Consider the following 21,603-nt stretch of genomic DNA (forward strand, 5'->3'; position numbering starts at 1 on the left):
ATTTTTTTTTCTTTCTATTATTTCATTGTTTTTGATTACTTCTCAGTTGATTTCATTTAAATGGTTTTGGAATAAAAGTGGTGGTTCCTTCTGTGCATTAGGCTTGAGTTGAGAGAATTATCCTTTGCTTTCCATCTTGTGAATTTTTCGGAAATCTTTAAAGATCTTCCCTGACTAATCCATAGCCTTAATTACAACTTCTAAGGACACGATCACGTGGCTATGCTAGATATTACTTCAGCTGTGTTGTGGTAACGTCGCATTTTTCTTCAGCTCTGGAATAGGCTGAGACTGTGCAAAGTTTCAACTGATGAATGATAAATTGCATAGAGTTGGTGGGTTTCATCCACATGACTTTTGTCAGAGTCGATGCACAAAGTTTAAGTCTTCATTGCTTAATGTCAGCTTTATCCTTACAGGCCATCTTCTGTTCAGTTGTTTGTTTTGTCAGCTTTCTTACTGCTTTAAAGGTGTTCAAAGAAACTGTGGGCAACCCTGGTGATTGGCCAGCTTCCCAACTGCTGCTTGTGAGAGCCTACTGGAATTCCACACTACTTAATTACTGCTGCCCAGTAGGTACAGAGCCATTCTGGGAGGTGCTTTGTTTCGTGGCCGGAGTAATTCCTCTTTTCCTTCCTCAGGATCCGAATTGCTGGAATCAGGGGCATCCAGGGAGTGGTTCGAAAAACAGTTAATGATGAACTTAGAGCAACTATATGGGAACCTCAGCACATGGACAAGATAGTGCCATCATTGCTGTTCAACATGCAGAAAATAGAAGATATTGACAGGTAATTTTATTCCTTGTCACTGGTGTGTTTTTTTAAGCAATCTCTATGCTAAGTTTTTATGATGGGTATTTTTTTCTTTTGTTTTTAGTGGAAGCAACAACTCTGCTTTTCTAGCCTGAGGCTCCTTGAAATTGATAGTATAGGTCTGCATAATGGTTCTTACTGTTTCTTGTCCTAAAATCCTTTCAAGCACTTTTTTTTCACTTGTTCAAGATTCTATTGGCCTAAAAGTTGTTCCAGAAATTATATATCCATATTTTAACTTGATAAAAATTATAAACTCTGGTTTTTATTGGATCAGATGCAGGGATGAGTAAGCAAAGGCTTTTAGGTGACTCAGATGATTTTGCTACTTAGATTTGTTAAAAATTGAGGGTTTATTTCCTTTAGCCATTAGTAAGAACTGCATGTCCTGGCTGAAACATTACTCAGAGTAAGGAATTAAAGTTTTATTTATATGTAGACCCCCTTCTCTTTATTGCTTTCAGTGACTCCTAGTCATATTACTTGCTACATTTGCAAAAGGATCTTCAGAAAGATCTCTGTGACAATTAAGGTTGAGGAGGTGCCAGTCACCTTACAACTGAAAAGTCACTTTTTGTTTTGGTCCATGGTTAAACACTATGTGGGTATAAAAACTGTTTATTGGTAGCACTGGGAAATTTTCATAAAACCAACTTCAGCTGTGCAAGCAAATTGAATATTCATTCCATGTCCAATTCTGGCTGCTTCAAAACTTGCCTGCTAAGAGGCTCAGGAGCCTTCCTATAACAGCAAGCTTTTCATGCTTTCACTCAGCTTTCTAGATCTGTCACTTTCTCTTTTTTGGTTTGAGTTTTGGCATTTATTTTGCTATTCCTCAGCTTTATTTTTGTTCCGTTATTTCTAACTGCCAGTACCTGTCTCATTGCTAATCAGACTAAATAACTAAAATCAATAATAGTCTGTCTGTCCATGCTTGTATCTATTTACTGCATATAACTGAGGGCTCACACAATATGTATGGAATTACTCACTTGAATTTTACATCTGAAGAGTGATCTGAGTAAGAGACAAAGGTTTCTGAAGCTGCTGTTTGAACAAGGAGAGCCTGGTTTGCCTTTGCTTACTCTTACAGGGCTTCTAATTGCAGGTGGGCCCTTTCCTTTGTTACTCTTTACAGTGCCCTCAGGCGTACACTTTCTTTTTTATAGCAGAAGTAAATTAACTACTGATGGAAAAACTGACTGAAGTAGGATTTGGATTAACCACTTAAAGTGGATCAGTTTATATGTACTGCAGGAGTGATTTTTATCGTCTACTGAGGAATGCAATAGTAGTGGTAGAAAAAGAAATCTGTCAAAAAGCAACTTAAATTTCTGAACTGTTGTGCTTGAAACTTGTCCTATAATGCACATTGAACATGAAAAAAAAGACTAACGATTTTCCAAGTGGTGAGTAGGGGCCTTACATGATGTGCATGATAGAAAAGCTGAAAACAATATTCGTAAATTGTTACCTGCTGGTCTTAAATGATGTTACAGACAATTTCTCATTTTATTTTATGTGTGACTTCATATTTGTGGAGCACAGAGACGTCTTGAAGAGTAGGAGTAAGAAGCATATTGTTCTGGCAGATGGAATCAAAGCATTATTTGAGAAAGAGCAGAAATTCCAGAAAATACCCCCAACTTAAGTCCATAGAAAAAAAGCATTTTTGTTTAAAGCTGAAGTACATGTAGGTAAAGCTTACCTTGAAAGTAAGTGTAATTATAGCTTTTGGAACTTTAATAGCTTAATTCAATATTCTTTTGAGTACATAGCAGATAAGACATGTCTTAGAGTTAAGAATTTACTATTTAAACAACATTTTAAAAAGATAATTGTATTTGTGGATGTCATTATTTGTTAATATATCTGAATGCACAGTCTAGTTACATGTCTATCAGACATTATGTGATGTCTGTCTATTTATGGGCATCTCTAAAATAGGGAAGGGATGTATGAAATTGGTAATCCACTTACTTTGTAATATATTGCTCATGATAACTGTGGAGCTAAACCTGCCAGCCTTATTTCAGGCAGAGGGACTCTCCAGCACCTGTCGTAAACTTGACTTCAGATCCTTCTGATATATCTGTAATGTTCATACAAATTCTGCTATGGAGGTAGGTTAGAATTTATTTATTTCTAAGGGTGAGTGAATCATAGTCAAACATTCCTCTACCTACTCTGCTCAAAAGTAGTGTTTAAGTCTTACTTCACATGTCTGTCATATTTTTTGGCCAATCCTGGTTTTGTGGCATTAAAGAAGTCTCACTAAGTTGCTGAGTTGCTCTGAGCTAGTTTAAGTCTGTGATTAGGTATTTGCTATGGAAACTGCTGTATTTCAACACATCCTCCTTCCAGTTCCTTGTTGCCACTTCTGATAGAGATTGCCCACAAAAAAGTTGGTAGAGCAGCCAAAGGGAGTTGTCCTTGCCCAGTTTATTGCAAAGCGTATTTTCAGCTCTCTTGCTGTAGTAAAAAAGGTCTAGGTGCAGAGGACTACTACTGTTTTTTTCTTAACTGTTGCTGTTGGATTTCTCAGAGGTTTTCTGATACTTCTGTAAGAGCCAAATCAGTGAAACAAAATGAGTATGAGTTGCCCATTTGAATCTACAAACTTAAGAGGCTGTACAAAGCTTTCCTCTAAAACTAAAAAGATTATTCAATATTCATTGTCTTATTATCTGACAATGTCAAGGGACACTTACTTTGAGAAATACTTTGAGGTAGCTGCTGTTAAAGTTCAAAATAAAATGTTATTCCTACAGACAACGCAAGATAATTTTAGACATTCTGAGGCAGTCCAAGAGTAACATTTTACGCTAGGAAGATTCATCTAAAAAAAGACTCCAAGCAGTGCTGAGAAGTCGCCTTCTGTAGGTTTGTATATACAAACATTTAAAACATAACTTACTTTTACTTCATTTTAACTGGAATTCTTTCAGACAGACCTAGCTCTGTGTCCTATGCAGCCTGCTTTCTTTTTCCTCCCCACACACCACCTTTACAATGCTGTCGTATGTTAGGGAATCTGTGTCAAAACAGCGAGGGAAGTGACAGTCCTGCCCTGTCTCTTGCACGTTCTCTGTGCTGTGAGTGCCCCTCTCCCTAGATCAGAGTCTGGGCTGTACAGGGGTAGGAAAAAACAGGGAGATTGAGTGGCACAGCAGTTGGATAAAGCTGGAGTTTAGTGGTACTTGTGGTGGATTATATACAAATTGTCATGCCTTTTAAAATTCTAATCATGCTGCACTTGTAAAACTATTTTTCCTTAATTATCTAGCAGGGTTCCTGAGGCTTTTCTGTTATAAAAATCTGACAAACTAGCGCTGTTGTGGTAACTCCTGGAACAGTGAGGTTTCCAGAGGCAACAGGATTTTCATAAGGCAAATTTCAGTAGTATTGAAACACTAGAAAATCCTTTGCCATCAGATGATACATTACAACTATGATGTTAACATGTTCATTTGATATTTCAATTTGCAACTTTTTATAATGCTCTAAAGCTAAGGTTTTATGGTACTTAACTAAACTGGATGCTCTTAGTGGGCACTTTAAAACATATTTACCAGACAAGTTTACACTGCAGAACTGAAATTATGTTTAAGGATTTAGCATATTGATTTCTGCAATATGCAGATGCATAATGTTAATGTAGGCGAATGAATCCTCAGTTAAATTTCTATAATGTGTTTTGTGAGAGAAAATAAAAAGGTTGCCACCTGTACAATGACTCTTGATAAGTGATGGAGGTACGTCAATGGAAGCTGTTTGATTTCTTTCTGAAGCCTGTTTTCACCATGGTGCCCACAGCAAGGGGCTCAGTAATGCCCTGTCCACAGTAATGATGGAAGACACTCAGTTAAAAGGTGACCAACTTCTACACTGCCTATTTAGAGGTAACTGTGTGGGTAGTAATGTTCTAATTAGTTCACTCAGACATTTTTTCTCAACTCACAAGCCATCTGTGTAGAAGTATTGGAGTTTCATTTAATGCTCACCCACACAGTATGGACTCAGTAGTTAATTTGAACAAAATTACTAAGATTCTGTCTAACTTTTTCATGGTTTCACAGCCTTCATTCATTGTTAGCAACACATAGTGGTTTGTCAAAATGTGGTGGGTAACGAGTTAACTGAATATTAGCAGCTTCTGTGTTTGCCATGTAAATACTTACTGATACAGCGGTCGATACTGAGTGAACAGATGATGATCTATGGTGCTGCTATAAGAGAATAAAATATTTTATTCAGAATTCTGGTTCAATGCATGTTTTAAATACTGTTCTTGCCTAGTTCAAGAGTGTGACTCATGAATGTTTTAATACCGAGGGTGGATACAGTAAAGAAAAGGTGAATATAGTCAGTAATATAATCAATGCATTTTGTCTTATTTCAGCAGAACAGGCCCCCAGTCCTCTCCTACAGGAGGAGTGAAAGAAGAAAATCCTTCTGTGCTGGCTGAGAATTGTTTCAGGGAACTACTGGGACGAGCAACCTATGGAAATATGAATAATGCTGTCAGACCAGTTTTTGCGTAAGTTGAAAATTCATGGCAGATCTTAAGAGGTTTTCGTTATTTCATCCTCAATGCTATTGCATTAAATTTTCTCCTACTTTTCAACTCAAAGGTTTCCATTCACATTTCTTAAAAATAATTGCCCCTTTTTTAATCTCTCCTCTTTGCTGCCTGTCTGTAAACTTGAAGGTAGTTATGGAGGAATGCATGTCCTGCTTTACTGATTTTTAGAAGTGAAATACAATAATTTACATGACTTGTTGCTTCAGCTGGCCTTACTTTTTTTCAATGGGAAACTTTATCCAAGCTGTTAATGTCCCAGAGATGAGTGTTACAATCAGTGGCAAAACAAGTAAAGTACAAGTAGCACAAAGGAATACTGTGCCCCATAAAGTTACAGTTTATATTTTCCTGCCATTTTCTTCCAGGACCTGTTTTGATATTCTGTGAGGAATATCTTTAACAGCTCATTTAGTAGTGAGTGGCAGATATGCACACAGTATACACATTATGCACAAACAGACACAGTACAAATTATACCTGATATATTAACACTCGGTGATACCACTTTCAAACGCTGGCTTTTCCTGGTGGCGAGGAGACCTGCTTGCTTCTTGTAGATTTTTCAGGGTACATCTCGGGTTCAGGAATATGTTCTCTTAGATGGCCTAGTTCTTCCCACCAAAATTAAGTATTTTATTTTTACACTGAATGACCTTCAAGATACCAAAAGCCATTTTCAAATTACTAGCGGTAAGAGCAGAAATTACAAATGAATATAGGGTTGGTGTTGAAGGCAGAAAATTTTTGTAACCCCTTGTTCATCCTGAAAAAGCATTGACTACAAAGAGCTGTACCATTCTCTTACTTTCTGTATGTACCTGTTATACCAACCTGATAGGAGTTTCTGTTGCAAAGCTGAGTGTTTTATTAAAAAATACTCATTCTTTCCTAGTTGTAAAATTTGCATTCCTCCAAAATAACTGTGATCACAGGGAACACCTAGGTACTAAACAGTCTGGATGGACTACTTGGTACCATACTGCAGCTGCTTTCTTACCACTTTTCAATTCTTTTTATGGGTTTATTTCAAAACTTTATCATCATTTGCAGTAACTTCAGTCTTTTCAATCACTTTAGTATCAGGGAAGTTTCCTACAAATAATTGCTGATTCCCTAGACTAGAGGTAGTGCTTAGTTTGGGATTTGAGAAGGTGCCATAGCTACTTTTCCTGTGGCTAATCTAAAGCCTGTGTCTCTATAATACTATTTCCAGACTATTTTCTTTTCTTGCATGCTATGACTGTAAAGAACAAGTTGACTGTGTGCACCTCTGTGTGCCACATACTGCATGTGCACCGAAATGAGTAGATAATGATCAGTTACTCAGAATATATTATCTCTTCTATGAATAGCGAGTCTTTGTAGTCACCATTTTTGTGTTCTACTTTGAGGACAAATTGCCAAATGTGTCTTTCTAAAATTGACTACTGTAAAGGTTTAGTATTTTTGAAGAGGAAGAGATGCAGAAAATGCAATTTCAAGCAGTTTTTTCTAAACAGAAAGGGAGTGCTCTGCCTAATCAGCTTCACTTTGTGAATGACAGAACTGTTAGAATGATAAGTTTGAAATAGTCTATTGCACTGTATCGGATTGAAAAACTTGACTTAGCTTACGATTAGAAAACAGTTTCTTCTAACAATTTTCAGCTATTTCACAGCTTTTAAGGAAACTCAGGAAATACAGATAAGGCCTCTTATTACAATGCTGACATGAAGGTGCAGGTTCAGTTCCCCACCTGAAGGCTTGCTTCATGTGGCACTGCAATATCAGGCAACATGCTGTCATTTCCTTGTGAAACTGAGAGATCACTCCTGCTTGCATCATGAGGCAGGGTGTATTCATTGATTGAGGGATTTAAATGTAATGAAGATAGTAGAAATCTAAAGTCAGTCTCCTGGTATAGGTTTGGATTGATGTTAATTCTCCTTGCCTCTGGCAGAAAATCTCCATGGTTATAAGTGTCTACATGCAGTAGCTAGGAACTCTCAAATAATAATTTGTAATAAAATCTTACAGATTAGTCTCACAAATTGCCTAATGAAAGTCAAAAAATTTTACATTACCATTACCTGAAAAAATTGTGTATGTTGTGTCAACAGTCAGAAGCTATTGAGACGTACTTAGCGTGGATTTGCAATGGTGAATAGAATTAGGCATATTCAGAGAGATCCAGAAATCTAGTGAAACGTCACAACTGTATTTCCATTCTTGTCAGTTACCACATCATGTGTGCAGGGGTTTGGAATATTAACAGTCTGGTGTTTAATATTCTTCCAGCAAACATGGTGCAAAAGCAGAATATTCTATATATTCCCATACATGTGTGCCTCAGTTATGCTTTCTAATCCTCAGGATGAATTTATCATCTATTACTATAGGGATTGCTTGCATGTGTGGTACTGGGAGAGAATTCAGGGATCATTATTGGCTGTCTCTCCAGAAATTTGCATCATCAGTTCTGCTGTCCTTTTGAAATTGAGAAACCTAATTGTGCACATTTGCCACATATATGCAGCAGATTTCAGTGGAAGGCAGAGTTTGGCATTTGTTAATCCAGGAATAGAGTGTTTTGCAGTCTTAGGTATCCTTTATTTAAAGCCATGTAATTTGGAAAAAAAAAAAAGAGTTAAGGTGTGACTTGATTTTAACTGAAGTAAATGCACCATAGTGAAAATACCCTTTACTGTCTTTTGCAAAAACAAAACTACATTGAATACACTTGTTATGATCAGTAAAATACATCACCTACAGGAATCTAATCCTGCTGTCCTTAGGAGGAAAATTCCACTACACAAAATACACTGCCCATTGAGCTGTTACACAAAGCTTTAACAAAGGCTGGCATCTTCCCCCTGCTGTCCTCCCAGCAGTTCATCTACCTGAAGCAGCTAATACTTGGCCTTTCTGGAAAAATAAAACTGTATGTCTTGTTTAGAGAGGGATGTTTTTTTCTTGTTTTTACATGATATGGGATGTAGTTGATCGTAATCTGCCTGAATGGATCTTTGGGGCAGATGAATAGGAACTGTCAAGATTAACAGAGAACACACATACTGCCCTGAAAGATTAAAGGATCAGTTCCAATCAGAAGATAGTGGAGAGTATGATTTTCTATTTGATGAGGCAAAAATAAAATAGGTTACCTAAAATAAGCCATCATGTACAAGATATGGTGGACTGTACTGGAATGGTATTAATAGAGGAAGAAGACATGAATAAATACATTATGAGCCACTAAGCCTTGAAGAATTTAAAGAGGTAGTTTTGTTTGGTTTTCTGTCCCAAGGCAGAATTAAATATGCCTGTGCATTTTCAGTGTGCACAAGAAAGGCAGCTATCCCCAACAAGTATTCAAGTTGGATATTTAGTAATGCAAATCTGCTGTTATCTGGGCAGCCAAATACCTTTAAAATTCCTGACATTCTTTCCTGTAGGGATTTCTTTTAAAAGTATGTGATGTGTCAAATGGCAGAACTTTTTTTTTAATCTCTGCATTGTAATGCGAGGTAATTTAGGGCACAGGAGATGCTTTGTGTCATCTAGTTTATTAATCAACCTTGAAGGAGACCTGTGTGAGTGAATTGAAATCTCCAGATTCTAGGCAGAGTAACTTAAACCATCCAGCCAGTCCTCCTGTGGTCACAGCGCTGACTTCTTTCACCTGTAGGGCTTTTGAGTTTGTTGTTTCAAGCATCTTTATATGTTTCCTAAGTTCTTTGTGGAAGGGGAGAGCAGTAATGATTGAGTAGCTGAGATTCAGATACCTGTTCAGAAACACAACCTAATTTCAGTTTCTGTTACAAACTTTTTTTGCTGATTAGGCATGTTTGCTGTTCATTGGTGAATTTGTTTGTGGATTTGTTTTGATTTTTTAAAACCTAAATAATTCCAATTAAAATGTGTCCAAAATTACCTTTTCTTCAATCTTCTAGAATGAAAAACACAGTTATTTTTGTCATGCTTTTCTGGGGACTCAGATCTCTTTTGTGCAAAAATTTGTGTGCCCTATTCATAGCTTTCAACATTTCTTTTAAGCAGAATTTTTTTATTTGCTTGAAATGCTGACAGGTTTTTTTTTCTTTTGTGGTTCCTATCCCATTTAAAGAGAAACTGATGCATTTATTATTTGGATTTTGTTTTGATATTTCTTGCAGAAAGTGCTGAAATGCTTCAGAGTGTAAAAGGCATATATGCACAAAGAGTAGCTCTTTTTTTTCCTGTATATTTTATTTATGAAACCACCATGATAACAAAAATATTTCTTAGAGTTTTGTTCTGGATGGAGCATTCAGCCCTAATTATTTTGCAGTGTGTAATTCAAAACAATTTATTTATCTTCTATAGAGTAGAAGTTTGTCAATGTGTTACAACCATCCACTTCAGCAGATCCCTTTCATGTAAATAAGTGTCTAATATTACAGCAATTTTTATGCATGAACTTTGTGTGGAAGCAGTATATTCTTAACTATATATCTTTGGTGTAACTAGGTTCTTTAAATTTCTGGAACTGGAAGATCAGGAATTTCTGTTCAGCCAAATGTTTTGTGATCACATCCTAAACCTAGAAAACAAGTGGTTTTCTGAAGTTCTAAATGTCTCACCTAGTTCATAAGTCATTGTATACAGGTTTTATGTAAGTAAGTGATCCTTTTGAGTTGAATTTTGAGAAAACTCTAAGATACCATTTATTATATCTGTGGAATGTCATTATTTCAGGTCTACTTAATTTTTGCTTACAGGCATTTAGACCATCATAAACTATGGGATCCTAATGAATTTGCTGTTTCCTGCTTTAAAATCATCATGTATTCTATACAGGTAGGATTTTCTCCTGTTTTTTTTTTTTTTCTTTGCATAGATGCTTCAAGCACATGAGAGAGGTTTAAATGCTCATCTCACCATGCTAGTGGTAGACAGTAGATGAAGTCAAAGAATCCAAAAAGATCCAATGGAAGGTAGTGGGGTGGTGCTTCTAAGCTCCAGGACAAGCAGCAGGGTAACCATGCTGGTGTGACATTGTACTTGACAAAGAAAACTCTCAAGTTGGTTATTTCTTTGTGCCAATACAGCTGTGCTGCTTTTCCAGACCAAGAAAACAGCTTCACGTGCAACTGTGTTGTGCTGAGGATTTTTAATAGTGAATCACCTGTGTTGTGGCCTTAAGCTGAAGGAGAGAAGGTAGACATTGGGTATTAGGAAGAAGTTCTTTATCAGCAGAGTAGTGAGGCACTGCAGCAGGTTGCACAGGGAAGCTGTGGCTGCCTCATCCCTGGAAGTGTTCAAGGCCAGGTTGGATGGGGCTTTGGGCAACCTGGTCTGGTGGAAGGTGTCCCTGCCCATGGCAGGTGGCTTGGAATGGGATGGTCTTTAATGTCTCTCAAAACTCAAGACGTTCTATGAGTCTATGATTGTCTGTTGTAAACATCAAGGTATTATTCTTGGATTGCATCAAACGCAGATGCCCAAAAGACAAGTGTAAAATTCCACATTTGTGGAATAAAGCTGAGTTTTCTCAGCATTTATATCAATGGTGCTGAAGTCCTTGAACTGCAGCTAGCTGAGTGAAGGACCACTTCACGCTTCCTCTGTGCTTGTAGATGTTCCTGGATATTTTAAGACTCCAAGCTTTTGTACACTGGGCTGGCTGAATGAACCAGTATGGCTTCATCTCGCATGGCAGTTTTTTGAATATGTATTTAGTCATTAATTTATTGTAGTTTTTATAAATTTCTGAATGAAAATGTTGCAGAATGGGAATACGGTCATGACCATAGCTGAGTGGTGTATGAGTTTATTCTTGTTAAAGTCACAGATGTAGATTTTCTGTCTGTTTTTTTAATAGGCACAATATTCCCATCACGTAATACAAGAAATCCTTGGACACCTTGATGTTCGCAAAAGGGATTCACCGCGAGTTCGTGCTGGCATTATTCAGGTTCTTCTGGAAGCAGTTGCAATAGCAGCTAAAGGATCAATAGGTAAGTTGTATTAAATTAAAGGCATCAGGTCAAAGGATAAATTTGGAGGGTTGTGCTCATTTTCACTTTGATTTCAGATTGATTGGACACATTATTTTGAGAAGGTTTTGTATTTATTTATTTTTTTCTCCTTTGTGCTCATAAAATGCTTGAAATGTTACTTGGTTTGCAATTATTCTGAACATATGTACTCGGTTGTTTGACTGTTATATAATCCTTTGCATTGACAAAATGAGTGAAAAAATTGTGAAAGGCAGGTTTTCCTATTTGAAGAGAAATTATAAAGTCTGAGAGAATTGTGTGTCACTACAAAATGTCAAGAGCACTGTTGCTTTGCAATACAGCTGTGACCTGAGTGGTAATGTGGGAGTAGAATGATCTTTGAGAAATTTTACTTTATTAACTGTGAAGCAGCTGAAATAAGGTAAAATATGTCATTTATGATTAGGATAGTTCCTTGAAATAAGAGTACTTATGAAGAGATGTACACTCATGTGCTCTGTTTCTGATGTTCTTTGGTGTCCTGCTGAAATATTATTGTTTTGCTTCATTAGCTTGAGCCTGAGTCTGTCCTTCCTCTTTATATGAGACCCACTTGCATGCACAGACTTGTGAAATCTTTGACCATATGATGAAAAGTGCTCATTTTTTGATCCAATGTATAGATCCGGATTTTAGTAGCAGGTTTTGAAATAACTGAAGTTTAAAGGCAAGTACCTGCAGTTTAATCCATTATTGAGGCTTAATTTCAGCAACCACTCCTATTTTGTATCTGAAGGTTGCATGCTGAGTTGACTTTGGGCTGTTTGCACTCCCCTCTCCCACAGGACAGGGACACTGTAGAAAGAAGGTGAGAAGTTTCATGGTTCAAGATAAAAGCAGTTTGATGGGTGTAGCAAAAGCCACATGCACAAGGAAAATCGGGTTACCTCCATTCTGGCCAAACTCAGTAATGGATCATAATGGATTATGCATACATACTTTATTGTATTTCCTGATTCCAAGTTAATTTCTAAAATATCAAGGTGTAGGCACACCTCAAAAGTTTATCCCTAGTCTTGATGCCTCTGACACTGAATTTCACTTGGTTCTTTTCATCCTGCTCTCATTTCTTGTGAAAAGGGATTGAAAAGCCCAGTTTTCATTTTCTTAAGACATCTTCCCCTTGACAGGTGCAATCACTGTTATTTGTTGTTTCCAGGCCCAACAGTTCTGGAGGTCTTTAATACCTTGTTGAAGCACCTGCGCATCAGTGTTGACTTGGAGCTGGGTGACAGGCGCAGTTCAGCAGGAAGTGCCACTTTGAGCACGAGCTCCAAGGAGAGCGATGAGAGGATTGTCCAGAACGCAATTATTCAGACAATTGGTGAGTAACACAATGACACAGGCTCACTTAAAATTCCTCCCCTTTTCCCCCTTCCCCAATGAGATGATATTTCACCAGCTTGAATCATCAATGAATGCTACCAAGTGTGGTATCTCTGACTGTGTTTGCCTCTCATTCTCAGGCTTGCTTTATGTGTCTGATTTCTGAAAGGTTGTCCTTTTAAATGCTAACTGAGCACATAGCCCAAGAAGCTTATGAAAATTAAAAATGCTGGTGGACTTAAAATTAATTTTAATTATATTATTTTGTGGCCCTTGAAATGTAAAAATCTCTGCCTTTGGTACAGAACTGATATTAGTCCTTTTATGAAAATCACTGCAAACAGTCATATACAGTAATACATATTTTAGTAGGTACTACTTTGAAATTGATAGTAATGAATGTTAAACATAGTAGCAACAATGACACCTAATGGCCAGTTGTGCTACCATGACTTAACTGAAGTACTTTAATGCACAGCAATGAAAATTGTTTTCTTAAAATAGCATCTTCCCCTTTCTCAGATTTTCCCTTTATGGCATTGATGTTATATATTGGGGTGCATTTATTTGTCCTTTTCTGAAAGAACAAGGGGGAACTTAACTTAAATGTTGTTCACTAATCTGTACCTTTGCTTGCCTTGAAGCTTTCTAGAGCAGTAACAAGTATGTAGTAGATTATTTCTCCCCATTGCAGTAAAACTGCCCAGTTAAAATATTAAAACCCCACCAGAAAAAATCCCAGAGACCCCCACAACCTAATCTTTTAAAGTGAAGCTTCTTTCTATTGAAGTTAGCATTATACTATTGCACAGTAATAAAATAGAGTATCTGCAGTTGGACAGGTCCCATAAGGATCATTAAGTCCAACTCTCTGCTCCTCCCAGGACTGCTTCAACTAAACAGTGTGCCTGGGAGCATTGTCCAGATGCTGCTTAAACCGTCAGGCTTGGTGCTGTGACCACCTCCCTGGGGAGCCTGGTCTAGTGGCCAACCATCCTTTTGGTTGGCCACTAATGTTCCATCTGAACTTCCCCTGGTGGGGAATGCTTTTGCATTTCTTTGTGTCCTGTCATTGGTCACCAGAAAGAGATCTGCACCTCCCCTTCTGGTGCCTCCCTTGAAGGTGTTTGATGTTCTTCGATAGCAGCACCCAAAACACAGACTTGAGGATGGGCTGTAGCAGTGCACTGTAGATGGGACAGTCACCTCCTTAACCAGCTGGTGATGCTGTACTTGGTACACCACAGGGCAGAGTTGGCCCTTTTGGTTGCCAGGGCACACTTGAGTCACACTCAAGTTGCCATTAACCCGAACCCCCCAATTTCTTTCCATGAGGAATGTTGGGAATAACAATGCTATCTCAATTCCCTGGGTGCAGTGCCACAGCTGTGCCCACTGCTGTGGCTGTCCTGCCGTAAGAGCAGGGCCCAGCCTGGAGCTGGCACTGGGATGACAGCTGTTTCCACTGGAGCCGTGTCAGGGAAGCTGCTTCAGTTGTGGTGGGTGCAGAGCTGGGAGAGGATGGCATCTTCTGTGAGTGGAAACCATTTCTCCTTGGTGCAGCTGGTGGAGCTACAGTGCCCTTCCTGCCTGCCAGCTGATGCTGGCACTTCCTAAGGGATTCTTTTAAGGCAGGGAGGTGTGTCTGCCTGACATTTCTCCTGGCCCTGCCCAGGTTCCCTCAGCCATTGTGGCTCTTTCTGCTGCCCTGAGGTTCCCCTGGCTCCGGAACCCTCCATGTGCCTCATGCTGGAGTGCTCCTCTTCCCATGGTGCTGGCACAGAAGCTGCTCACCTCATCACTTCCCAAGAGCAGCAACAGTCGTAAAATACTTGTATGTCTCTGGGATTTCTGTCTCCTCACTTGTAATACTTAATGGAGACTTAACAGACAAAAGTAACAGTACAGTGTGCCATGAGAAACACTTCCACTTGCTCACTATGTACAAATTGATAGACTCCAAATACTTAATTTTGAAATGGTGTATTTAGAGGAGGATAAAATTAGAAGGTTTTAGGATTCAAAGATGAAAATGAGTGTCATGGAAAGACTCTCTAAAATCATTCACCAGAAATGAACATGAGAATATGCCCTAAAACAAATGATAGTTTCATTCTTCATCTATTTTCACCTTGTTAAAATACTCCTTGTATTTATAAGGTTTTTCTTATAAAGAGGAAAGCCCTGTATATATTTTCTTCTGTGATTTCATTTTCTTTTTATTTAGGATTTTTTGGAAGCAATCTTCCAGATTACCAGAGATCAGAGATTATGATGTTCATTATGAGCAAAGTTCCTGTTTTGGGGACAACTTCACAAATACTGGATCCCAGTCACCTTGGGTTTGTATATCCTACATTTATAAATTTCTAATTAAAAATCTAGATTTTAGAATCCTGATAAATTAAGAAGTAAAAAACATCAAGAAAAGTGAAATGCAAATTTTTGCTCTTTAGGGGCTGTATTGAATACTATGTCACACACAACCAAGTCACACACAGCTTCAGCAACATGAATTCAACGTACAGGCATGTTATTGATAGAAAATACCTGATTGGTATGCAGTTTACTTTGCACTAAAACACTCTTTCTCTCTGCATCTGTACAAATTTTTCTGCAATTACGTACTACATAGTTGCTAATTCCATAACTTTTTGTGTGTTTTGCTAATGAGAGAAATTTAATTATAAATACATTCAAATAGCTGCATAATTTTAAAACTATTTTTAAGGGTTTTTCTTCATTCTGTACGAGTTGACTTCAGATTATGAAGTAACTGCAGAAATTCCAGTGAGTTTTGGATTTTCCCTATGTCTTTAGAAATAGGAAAAAGCTGTAAGTGGGCAGACTTAATAAACCCACAATTTAAAAGTCGCCCTGCACTGAATATTTTTCCCTGTGACATGAATAACTTTGTTTAAAAGACTTCATTTCCTCAGTATGGGGAAGTCACTGAAAAGGCTGCAGCTGTTCTTTCCAGATGCACATGGACACTGCACCACATAAGTGATCCACTACTAGGTTAAGTAGGAAATCATTGTCATTCTCCAGCTTCTTGGTAGCTTTTCATACAGTATCTTTGCAGTATGGGATGCTATTCCATGGAAGACACAAATCTGTCTGTGCCAGGCAGTTGTCACTCATTATGGAGGTATTTGAAGAAAGAATCCATATGAAATTCTCTACTTGGATTAACAGCTGGGGGTGGTGGTTGTTTGTTTTTTAACTGTACAGTTTTCCATTTACGAAATTCTGCATAAATATGTGCCTGAGCAGTGTGTTAGTATGATCTGCATATGTCACTCTGAACAAAGAAGGCTTTCTGACTGCTGATAAAGTCTTGCATTACTTGAAATTTTGGTTTCTGCTACCCATTTGAATGATACAACAGCCAGGATTATAGCCCATTAAGATAGAAGTTTCCACTGTTGAGTGGAGGCCAGCTTTTGTGAAGTGGGTTGATCTTCCTTTACACTATTTAATGGACAAAATGACTTGTACCTTTTTTACTTTCCTGAAAGAATCTCTTTGAATGGAGCAATTTATTCCAAGTCCACCTTTATCTCCTAAGATCTTGCAAGAAGAGTGACTATATACCATTAGCTATTTGGCTACTTTTAGTACCTGCAGAAGGGAAATGAAAACAGATGAAGAACAGGTCAAGTAGTGTTGCATGTGCCTTCCTGTGATATGAAAACTGAGGAGTCTTTCAGTTTTTCCTACTGATATTGCAGATAACTTTTTTTCTCAAAGTTTTGGGGTCAGACTTAAAGAAGAAGTGTCCTCGTTTCTTAGAAGACTCAATTGCATTTTAATCCAGAAGAAATTTTTAGTGCAGATGCTTTTGGAAATAGTCAAGCTTGTAGTAGTTGAACATTTTAGAGATTTTTGAGTAAAATGTGAAAATTTAGATCTGCTTCACATACACAATTTACTGTTTTCTTCAATATCACGTGCTCCATTTTTAAGCCTTCCTGTCAACATGTCTTTCAAAAACATTTAGTTACTGCAGCTCAGTTAGAGATATTTTCCCTTTATCTGTAATCATCCAGCATCCCTTCCAATACTGCTGTATTCACTTGTCAAAAATGAGAATGATGTTTAGAGTAGAATAATATTTCAAAGATAAGCAAGAAAACCTAATTTGCAACTTTTTTTTTCCAATTTTAGAGATTTGGGAACCAGGAGAATTCAAATCATGTTATTGAGATCTTTACTTATGGTAAGCCTTCTGAGATTAGTATACTATGTTATAAACACAGTGTTTCACTATATGTATATGTTTACATATAAAAGTACAGTATAACAACTCTGGATTGTGAAAATAAACATGCATTCATATTGCATAGACCTGTAATTCTATTCTGTAATATTGTGAAAGCATTTTCCCAATTTACATTACAAACAGCGCAGGAAATACACCTCCATCCCTTAGAGCACTTCAGTGAATGTCAGTTATAACTGGATCTTCAGATCCAAAAGAACATCATAGAGTAGGTTGAGTTCTGCCAGCAATACTTGGCAACATCAAAGTGAAATCACTTTTATCTCTGAGCGTGGAAAAGTGGCAATTAGTAGAATGGCCATTATTTTTAAAACCAGAGGAATGGATGCGTATCTCCAGGCCATCAGAACCTCAGACACTGTTATTCTTTCCTTCCTAATGTTTCCCAAGTTTCTTTTAAGGTGTGATTGAATTTTTTATCACAAATACATTTTTCAGCTGTAAACCTTCAAAGAGTATTTCTGGAAATAGACCCAGATGGTAAGAATCAGAAAGTGGGTAGTAAAGGAGGCTCTTGCTAGTAGAATCCTGGCCTGTTTTGCTGCAGAAGCTGAAAACTGTTCAGTGACTCAAATAGGGGAAATGACATAAAGAATGACTAAAGCAGAAGAATGTCCTCCTGGAAAATGAGTTTCTATCCCTGCTTTGACATGAAACTCATGTATGGTGTTAGGCAAATAGATTGAACCACTCTTGGCTTGTCCAAATCTGAAATCTTAGACTTCGGTTTGCAAAAGAGCTGGGCATTCACAGTTGCAATTTAAAGATAGAAAGCTTGTTAGGAAGGATCTCAGGTGGTAATTTTGCACATTGTCTTCATTAAACATAGACTCAGGTATGTCTAAACTGTTCTTGACAATATTCATCTCACCAGTCTTAAAATTCCATTAAAATAGGTAAGAATTGTTCTATGATTTTGGGTGCTACATGGCCTGTAACTATGCTTTAAGGGAGTCGAACTGTACATGTGGAAGGGATTCAACATTTTGGACACTGAATTTTGGGTTGTATCCTCTTTTAGATTATGGAAGTAAAATCCCATCATGGCACAAAGGTGTAAAAGTCACTGTTCTGGTGCTTAATGAATTACTACTGAATAGATACATATTGTGGAAAAAATTTATCATTGTACATCATGTATTATTTACAAAAGAATAATAGTTCATAACACAATTAGTCTGTTGTCATGCACACACACAGGCAGACAAGCTAATGCTGTATAGGCAGGTGAAATCTGGCACTTCATTAAAACTGTGCATTTAGATTTGCAGCTTTGCTGCTTGTAATATCAGTTATTTTCCATTTTCAGAATGATTGATCAGATACCTTCTTGTCCCCTGGTGCTCCTGTGCCAGCCACATCCCTCTGAACCCCTCAGTTACGCTGTGGGCACTGTGCTCACTCAGTGTCGTGGTTTAACCCAGGGGCACCAGGGACCACCCAGTCACTCACTACTCTGCCCCAGGGGCATGGGGGAGAGAATCAGAATGGTGCCAGAGAGAAAAGTGGGTTGAGATGAAGACAGTTTAGTAAGTAAAGAAAGGAAACCAAGAAAAACAAAACCAAGAAACGAGAAAAAGAAGTAATAATAAAAAAAACCAAAACCCCCACCTGAAACCCAATTGTTCACTACAAGCGAACCGATACCCAGCCCAGTCCCTGAGCAGTGGCAGCTCTCACAAAGTGCCTCCTGTTTTGCTGCTGAGCATGACACATTTTAGTATGGGATATCCCTCTAGAAGTGTGCAAGCCCTGCTCAGCAGTAGCTAAATCATCCCTGCGTTACCAGCACTGGTTTGGTCACAAATTCAGAATACAGCAGCATCTGTGCTACTATCAAAAAAATGACCTATCCCAGCCAAAACAAGTACAACACAGTTCACACGTAAAAGCTGTAAGGGTATGAAATATATATAAGGAAGATACAATTATTATGTAAGTCTTAGATAAAAATGTTATTGCATTTATTATAATTAAATTTTGAATCATTTTGGCTCCCCTTATCCTCAACAGGTTACATATACTTTGCAGTTTCTGAGTTCATTTTGGTTTTGAGACTGTAATATTCTGGTAACCTCCATTTTAAGGGATGGTAAACTTTAAATATTTCTGACTGCTGTAAATGTTCAGCTTATTAATGTTTGAGCTAGTAGTTAGGTAGAAGTTTGCTTTTCTTTATGTACCTGCAGAGTTTGCTTTAATTAAAAGTAATTGAATGAGACAAGTCAGAGGTAGTATTAATTTTTTAAGAAAAGCAAAAATAACACTATGGTACCAGATTTCTAAGAAAATCATATTTGCTTACATCATGTTTTGCAATAAAATAGTATCCGTAAACATTAAAATACTATCCGTAAACATAGGCCCTCATTTCTCATTTTTTATTTCACATGAGCTTACTCTACCATATATGAACAGCTAATAACCTGAAATAGAAAAATCTCTTTTGTAATTATCTACTGGAATTACTATCATCTTCATTTTATGCCCTGCAACTTTTCATAGGCCATATAAAAAAACAGAAATGATGTCTTCATTTTTTGATTCTGGGTGTGTTTCTAAAGAAAGGATCCTGAAAAATACTTTTATCATGAGGGAGTTAATTTGAAAATGTGTGCTAAAGTTCTTCCAAATTCATACTGAGATCAGGAATTTTCAAAATTAATACAATACTTCAGTTTGAATCCACCTTGCCGATGCCAAAGCAAACCCACTAAAAGGTGAGTGACAGCTGCAATTAATTCTTATAGTGCAGTAATGACACATTAATTTTACTTGCAACAATGAACAGGTGACTTCAGGATACAAAGCCACAACAATAAGTAATGCACTTCCCGCCCCCTTTCTGGACCCGTTGCTGTCTCCTTCTCTCATGGAAGACTCCGAGCTGAGGCAGCTGGTCCTGGAGATCCTGCACAACCTCATCGATCGACACGACAACAGAGCCAAGCTCAGAGGGATAAGGTACTGCATTTTATTTATTGGCCTACTGGAAATTCCAGTTCATTACCTGAAAGACAAGTACTTTGATTTTTAAATGTTTTTGCTAATATGAATTATTAATGCACTGTTTTGGTAAATTCTCGGTGTCATGTATTGATGGCAAGTGTTTTACAGGTAAGCCTTAGAGCACAGTACTTTAAATGACCATTACAAATATCTGCTTGTGTAGCTGTGGAAGGCAAAATATCTTCTATTATGTAAATAAAAAAATGTGATTGTCATAATTCTCTTTCTGGTTTTCCCTCTTCAACTGAAATTTGAATATCCTTGTAAAGCATGGAATAATTAAAATGGAATTGGGTCAAGATCTGTTTGAATAGCTCCTGTGTTCCACATTTTCTTCCTTTCCAACTTTTTTGTTGTTTGTTGTTGCTAAAACAACACATTTCTTTCATTTGTAGAATAATACCAGATGTTTCTGATCTAAAGATAAAACGAGACAAGATTTCAAGGCAAGACGTGAGCTTCATGAAAAAGGTAAGAGACTAAAACATCACTTTTGTATTTAGAAATAAAATTAAAGTAATTGAACCAGTGGTTTTGCTTTCCTTCTACAGCTGTGGTTTTGCAACAAGTCACAAAGATCAGTTTCAAATTACTGTAATCAAATGACAGTGATTTCAATGTTGAGCTGCTCTAGATACTTGAAAGATGATTCCATGCAGTAAAATTTTAATTTATGTCTTCATTTAAAACCTTTATGTACATGAAATTAGAACAGTGTATGTCTAAACCATGATTGTGAAAAGACCTCCCTGTTGTTAGATCCCTGTGCAGCATTTAATTTTTTTTCAGTAATAGTTTTTCATTTGTATGGCTTTTATTTTGCTGTATTTTTAGACAATTTTGTACTTAGAAATCTTTTTATAGCTGTGCTACAGGAATTTAAGTTTTATGTTTTAGGTAAAGATGTCAAACAAAGTTAACTTTGCACAAAAAATCCATCTTCTTAAAAGATTGTTTTCACAGAACTTTGTGCCAGATGACGTCTTAGTATATTTGGTTCTAAAGAAAACAGGGGTTTTTTTGGATGATACTTACATGGAGTGAAATTACTTCCAGTAAATTACTTACCTTGTTTTTATGTGGGAAAAATACATAAAGCTATTACTCTGCTCTGTCATTCCTGGCTGTGGTTTATCTGTGTAGGTATGTTTGTAAACAAAATACGTAATTACTGAAATAGGCAAAAATACTATGTATGTAATAATATGCAAACTAGAGTTGTACAGCATTCAAATAACATTGCAAGATAAATGTTCTTGCTAAGTTAGTCTAGTTAATATTTCCAGTACAACTGCAATACTACAAATATAAAAAATACTCCAACATTGGCAATTATTAATAATATGTCTTTAAAAAAGTGAATTGAATTTTAATTCATTAGTATCTATGATTTTACGCAGTTTGGATAGAATGTATTTACTGATTTTGCTAGATGAAAGTTGTCAGTGTCAAGCTAAATATTTGAATTGTTAATACTGATCTGAAAAAAAGGCAGAAGAGGAACAGAGATTCTTCACAGGTCAAGAAAAGATCATACAGGCTTCTAAAAAATGTGTTAACCCT

At 37.1% G+C, this 21,603-nt stretch overlaps 1 protein-coding gene across 6 annotated transcripts in view; it reads left to right on the forward strand.

The window, feature by feature from the left end:
- EFR3A (EFR3 homolog A) overlaps nt 1–21,603 on the forward strand; it is a 75,417-nt gene that overhangs the window by 36,152 nt on the left and 17,662 nt on the right. For 5 of the 6 annotated variants that reach the window (XM_069005493.1, XM_069005495.1, XM_069005498.1 and 2 more), the window contains 9 exons: nt 642–791; nt 5,218–5,355; nt 10,140–10,218; nt 11,243–11,378; nt 12,580–12,744; nt 14,974–15,088; nt 16,917–16,968; nt 19,823–19,995; nt 20,436–20,511. In XM_069005493.1, the coding sequence (XP_068861594.1) occupies nt 642–791; nt 5,218–5,355; nt 10,140–10,218; nt 11,243–11,378; nt 12,580–12,744; nt 14,974–15,088; nt 16,917–16,968; nt 19,823–19,995; nt 20,436–20,511 (1,084 nt within the window). The remainder of the gene's footprint in view (nt 1–641; nt 792–5,217; nt 5,356–10,139; nt 10,219–11,242; nt 11,379–12,579; nt 12,745–14,973; nt 15,089–16,916; nt 16,969–19,822; nt 19,996–20,435; nt 20,512–21,603) is intronic. The other variant, XM_069005497.1, reaches the window with a different exon arrangement.

This window comes from Aphelocoma coerulescens, chromosome 2, assembly GCF_041296385.1.
Source record: "Aphelocoma coerulescens isolate FSJ_1873_10779 chromosome 2, UR_Acoe_1.0, whole genome shotgun sequence".
Lineage (NCBI taxonomy): Eukaryota > Metazoa > Chordata > Aves > Passeriformes > Corvidae > Aphelocoma > Aphelocoma coerulescens.